The sequence below is a fragment of the Nicotiana tabacum genome, chromosome 14 (genome assembly GCF_000715075.1).
Source record: "Nicotiana tabacum cultivar K326 chromosome 14, ASM71507v2, whole genome shotgun sequence".
Classification (NCBI taxonomy): Eukaryota; Viridiplantae; Streptophyta; class Magnoliopsida; order Solanales; family Solanaceae; genus Nicotiana; species Nicotiana tabacum.
Genome location: NC_134093.1, coordinates 6,652,494 through 6,657,922, shown reverse-complemented (window position 1 = coordinate 6,657,922; position 5,429 = coordinate 6,652,494). Strand labels below are relative to the sequence as shown.

The following is a 5,429-nucleotide window of genomic DNA, read 5'->3' as shown; positions in this document are numbered from 1 at the left end:
TTTGGAAAAATATCAATATCAATTAAAATTATCTGACCAACTACCTATTAATACTGTAATATAAAATACAATAAAAAGAGTAGTTGAAACTCTTTTTGGGCTCTTCAACTAATCTATTTCCACCAATTCCTGACATCTTTCGCCCTAGTATAAGAATGATCCACGTCTCCCGGTAAAGATATAACATTACCATGTTGGTCTAAATATAACAGATGGATCCCTATCTTCTTTACTGTAAAGTCGTCAGACCACACTTTTATCCTTTTCCCACCTTTGATTATCTGGCCATCAAAAGGTTCATCTAAGTAAGATATGTAACACACAAATGTCAGTTCTCTGTGTTCATCAGGTATATTCAACGGCTCAATTAAAGTCTTTTTATGGGCAATACTAATTGAGAAGCTTGGAAAAGGGGCTTCATCGAAAAAGCAGAAAACAAACCAGAGAACCATTCCTAAGAAGTTATACTCCTTATTATTATGTATCGGCATAGTCAAACGCATAGATGAAGCTGTTACTTGATTCCTGCACCATTCTGGAATCTCATTGCATTGGAGATAAACTTCTAAATCACGCTGCATCGGACAAGACTCAAGATCATTAATATGAGAGAGAGAGAGAGAGAGAATATGAGAGAGAGAGAGAGACTAACCAAATCAGGATCTTTTCTAGATAGAAATGATAGAGCAGGTGCACTAAAGAAGCCTTCATTGAATGGATTCTGCAGAGAACTACAATTTATCATGTTGATCGACCATATAGAAGGGAGGTTGTCCAACTCTGTAATCTTGACCAATTTTTGGCAATTCTCAAGTTCAATAATTGCAAGATTCTCTAAATTTGATACTGACAGGAGTGTTTGAAGATTCTCACAGTCATTCAAACACAACTCCACCAATAATCGTAACTTAGAAAAATCAATGGGTAGACAATGGAAACTGTTGCCACTCAAATCTAAATATTCTAAGGAGGATAAGCTCCCAATATTCCTAGGAATATCAGCCTCGGACAAATTACAGTATGTAAGGCTCAAATCGGATACAAAAGTTGACAAGGAATATTGTATCCGATGGACTCCTCTTCCAGAAATACTCCTTTTGGCCTCTAGCTTTCGACCTCCCACTCTCAAAGTTTCAAGATTTCTTAGCATTTCAACAGATCTAGGCACTTGTTTTATACCCGTATCATATGCATCAAGAGATCTTAGACTTTTCAAATCTCCAAGGTTATCTGGCAGTGCTTTTATAGATGAGCAGCCATCAATGTCCAAGTCTTCAAGGGATTTTAGCTGGCATATGCTGCTTGGAAGATCCATAATTTTTCCGCAATTAGACATATCTAGTTTAATTAGTCTGTCCAAATTTCCTATTGATGGATGTATCTCTGCCAGACTTGAGCAACTACCAAGGGACAAATTCTCAAGACTCATTGAACCAGTGAAGTTTGGAGTGCTTCTGAGTTGCTTGCAATAAGAGAGATCCAACTTCTTCAAACTTCTGCAACACTAAAAGTAAACCAAATATAGTTTCAATAAACATTTTCTTTCACTCAGTGGCAATAATAGCACACATGAAATTGTAAAATTGAGTAACAAACCTGCAAATTCAATTGAAATTCTTGGATATCACTCTCCCGCATATCTAGAACTACAAGATTCTCAGCTGGAAAATTTGATGGTATACATTTTAAAGGACATTTTTTCCAAGACAACCATCTGAGCTCCTTGGACAACAGCTCAAAATCTCCACTAATATGTAACTCATCCATTATAAGAACCCTAAGGTTTTTCATTTTCTTAAATGCTTTGGTGCTCAAGTTCAGTCCCTCAAATGCTCGTCGATCTACCTTCAGTACTTCTACCTTTTTGGAACCCTGTAGTTCGGTGAAAAGATTAGTATCTTAAGACAATCTTCAGTCCCACATATTAAGAGGAAAATTTTTTATACTAATTGAAGGTCAAACAAAGAGGTTACACCATATGTATCAAGAAAAATGAACTTACACATTAGAGGATGTTAAAAAAGAATGTAAAATTGCTCAGAAAGCTAAGATGAGAGTCTTTCAAAAACTAGCTAGCATCATTCAATAAATTCACATGGTAATATCAATGGGAAAAAAACATAAATAAAGAGAACAAATTGTATCTTGAAGCCTGATAATAGAATCAATTAAAGATAGACTATATATTATATTATATTTAAAAGAATATTTTGTATATATTGTTCTAGTTCTAGAAATAATAACATAAATGTTCCACATATGTACTTATTCAACAGTTTTCAAAAGCGCACATGCCTCATTTCTTCGATAGCAAGCTTAATTTCCACAATTAGATAAGCATAGAAAGTCAGTAAGAACATAATTAAACAAAAAAAGTGATGAACTGAGAAAAGAAGAAGAAGATAAATTCAAACATCTTTCAATACCTAATAGTGTGTGTGTGTGTGTGTATATATATATAGCCTTTGGTGTGAGTTGAGTTTTGAAATGTCATTTCTTAACTAACCAGAGACGAAAGCACAAATGAATTTAATTCTTATGACGACAATAGAAATTATAAGTGGAAAGAGAAAAGTATTACTGACTTTATTTCCTTGTAGAACATCACAGACTTCTTGCGGGATGAACAATCTACTCCGTTTTCCAGGATCCCGAGCTGATTCCATGCGAACGACTTCTCTTCCCATATCTCGCACTAGATCATGCATCTCCAAAATATTCCAAGATTTTTGGAGCAAGTGTTTTTGGACTAAAGTTGCAATTGCAATTTTAGCATGAAAGCCACATGCATTTAATATTTCAGTAACTTCATGCTCATCAAACCCATGGAAGGCACATGCAATATCGAGGAAAACAGTCTGTGTTTCATCATCAAGTCCATCAAAGCTTATCTTGAGAATCTTTTGGATATCACAATGAGGAATCGCTCTTAGTTTTTCAAATTCATGGCCCCATTCTTCTACAGAACTTCCATGTAAATGTGACCCCAATGTCACAAGAGCTAATGGTAACCTACCTGAATATTTGATTATGTCTCGTGCCAAATTAACATAATCTTCTGGTGGAAAATGACGGTCAAAAGCATGCCAACAAAAAAGTAACATAGCTTCATTGTCATTTAATAGTTTGGCCTCATATCTCTCTTTTTCTCCAAGCCGACATAGCAATCGTTCGTCTCGGGTGGTAATGATTATTAAACTACCCAAACCAAACCAACTTCTTTCTCGCATTAATGATTCTAATTGTTTTTTGTGGTCCACGTCATCAAGAACAATTAGAACCTTCTTTGACCCAAGCCTTGCTTTGATTAGATTGATGCCTTGAGCAACACTTCCAACTTTGATGTCCTCAGTTTTGAGAACTTGTTGAAGAAGTTTCTCTTGTAGCTTGACAAGACCAACTTCTTCAGCTTCTGATCTAACATCTGAAAGGAAGCAACTACTATCGAAGAGTCGAAACATTCGATTGTAGATAGCTTTTGCCAGAGTTGTTTTCCCTATGCCACCAACTCCGTGAATACCAATCATGCGAACTTCATCTTCACATTCAATTTGCAATAACAATTCTATATCTTTGACACGAGAATCTACTCCAACTGGGTGCCAAGCAACATCTAGAGGTGTCTGGTTGACCTCTTGTAGGACTTGCTGTATAATTTTTTCAATAAACTTTGATTCATGCCTACAGATTTTTAGCAAAAACAAAAAATTAAAAGAAATACTACTACAATAAATAAAACTTTGATATTTGAAAATATTTGACGGACAAATCAAAATCGGTAGCCAAGACATAACACAGTGGAATGAATCTAAGCAACAAAATAGATAACTTACCGCGTCATATAGGATATTTTAAGAAATAATTTAAGTTATATATATATTGATAGTATAAATATTTCGATTATGTCAATGCATAGAACTTAAAACTCTTTTGAACTGTTAGTATCACATCCTATAAACAATTGAACAAATAACAAATGAAATTATATAGTTGAATCAAGAAAATGTACCCGTCAGCAACATTTTGCAAATCCCATCCAGATAAATTTGCAGCTTCAGTAAGTGCAGCTATCCACTTCTCCACCCTTTGAGCTCCAAATGGTCGTTCCTTGTGTTTAGCCAAATATTCACCAAATAACCCAGTTTGCTTTCGTACCTCAGAAGGATCAACATCATAGAAAATAGGCAAAACCATCTGCTTTAGTTTATCTTTGCATTCAAGAATTTTAACTAGTTCATTTAGACACCAACTAGAGGAAGCATAATTTCTTGAGAAAACAATAATGGAAATTCTTGACTCTTCAATTGCTTTCTCTAATTCTCTTGAAATCACGTCACCCTTTCTCAATTCCTCATCGTCAATGAAGGTATTAACTCCAACATCAGACAATTTGGAATAAAGATGACCAGTGAATGTTTTTCGGGTGTCTTCACCTCTAAAACTCAGGAATACTTCATAAGAGAAGTGAGATGATTCTCCTCTGACTAATTGAGTATCCATTTGATGAATTAAGGGTTGATGAGAATGCAAGAATTAAGGGATGAATTTTTAGTAAATCTTTAGACCGAAAACACAGAATCTAATCCATGGCCGTCCCCTACCCAATAATAAAGTTCACATCTCACTTTCTATCTCCTCCATATTCCTTCCTCCTCCACTTCTTCTTTCCTTAACCCTCAACCCCTTTTTTTCACCTTTCAATTATGGCCGCCGTAAAACTCTCCGCATGCTCCTCACCCGCAGCGACGGAGGAAGTGATCGACGGCTATTGACCGAGGACGATGCGTCGCCTGATCGGATTTTCAGCGACGGAGATTCGCCGGATAAAAAGGAAGTGGTGGTGAGAAACAAGCTTAAGAATTTGTTCGTTTCGTCACCGGAAAATTCGAGAGGGGGATTTCACCGTAAATTCTAGTGCTGGTGGTAGTATTGGATCGGCAGTTCGGAGAATTCGGCCGTTGACGGCGACTTTCCGGCAACGGTTGCTTAGGAGGGTTTGGAGACCTGTGCTTGTGAGTATACCTGAATAATTAAATTGGAATATATTGTATTAGCGCTAATTGCGCTTATTAGAGAATAAATAAAGTAAGTTTTGAATCCTATTTTTTTTTTAAAAAGGATGATTTTTTAGTAAAGGGAAAGTAGCTAAGCGGAGTTACGTATAAGCACAAGTCTTATGGTTTCTAGCTGGAAACTTTAAATCTTGGGTCAAGTGAACTACAACCCTTCTGAAGGAAGTTTCCCTTGATATTTCTTAGTAGGCGTTTTGACATAAGAATCGTAAAATTCGAAAAATGATATTTGAAGTGTAAAATGATATTTGAATTTTAGAGTTGTGTTTGGATATAAATTTAAGTTTGGGTTGTTTTTGAAGTTTTGTGAGTGATTTGAGTGAATTTTGAAAAACAAAATTTTCCGAAAATTTTCAA

General features: G+C 35.6%; 1 protein-coding gene across 1 annotated transcript; it reads right to left on the bottom strand.

Annotated features, from left to right (window-relative positions):
* Positions 1-5,169, bottom strand: LOC107765904 (disease resistance protein Roq1). The gene is given in 6 exon segments (XM_016584602.2): positions 1-575; positions 653-786; positions 788-1,504; positions 1,597-1,872; positions 2,586-3,681; positions 4,010-5,169. Coding segments are annotated over 5 exon segments (2,625 nt in total). The 5' UTR covers positions 4,501-5,169; the 3' UTR covers positions 1-575; positions 653-741.
* Positions 5,170-5,429: the final 260 nt, after the last annotated feature.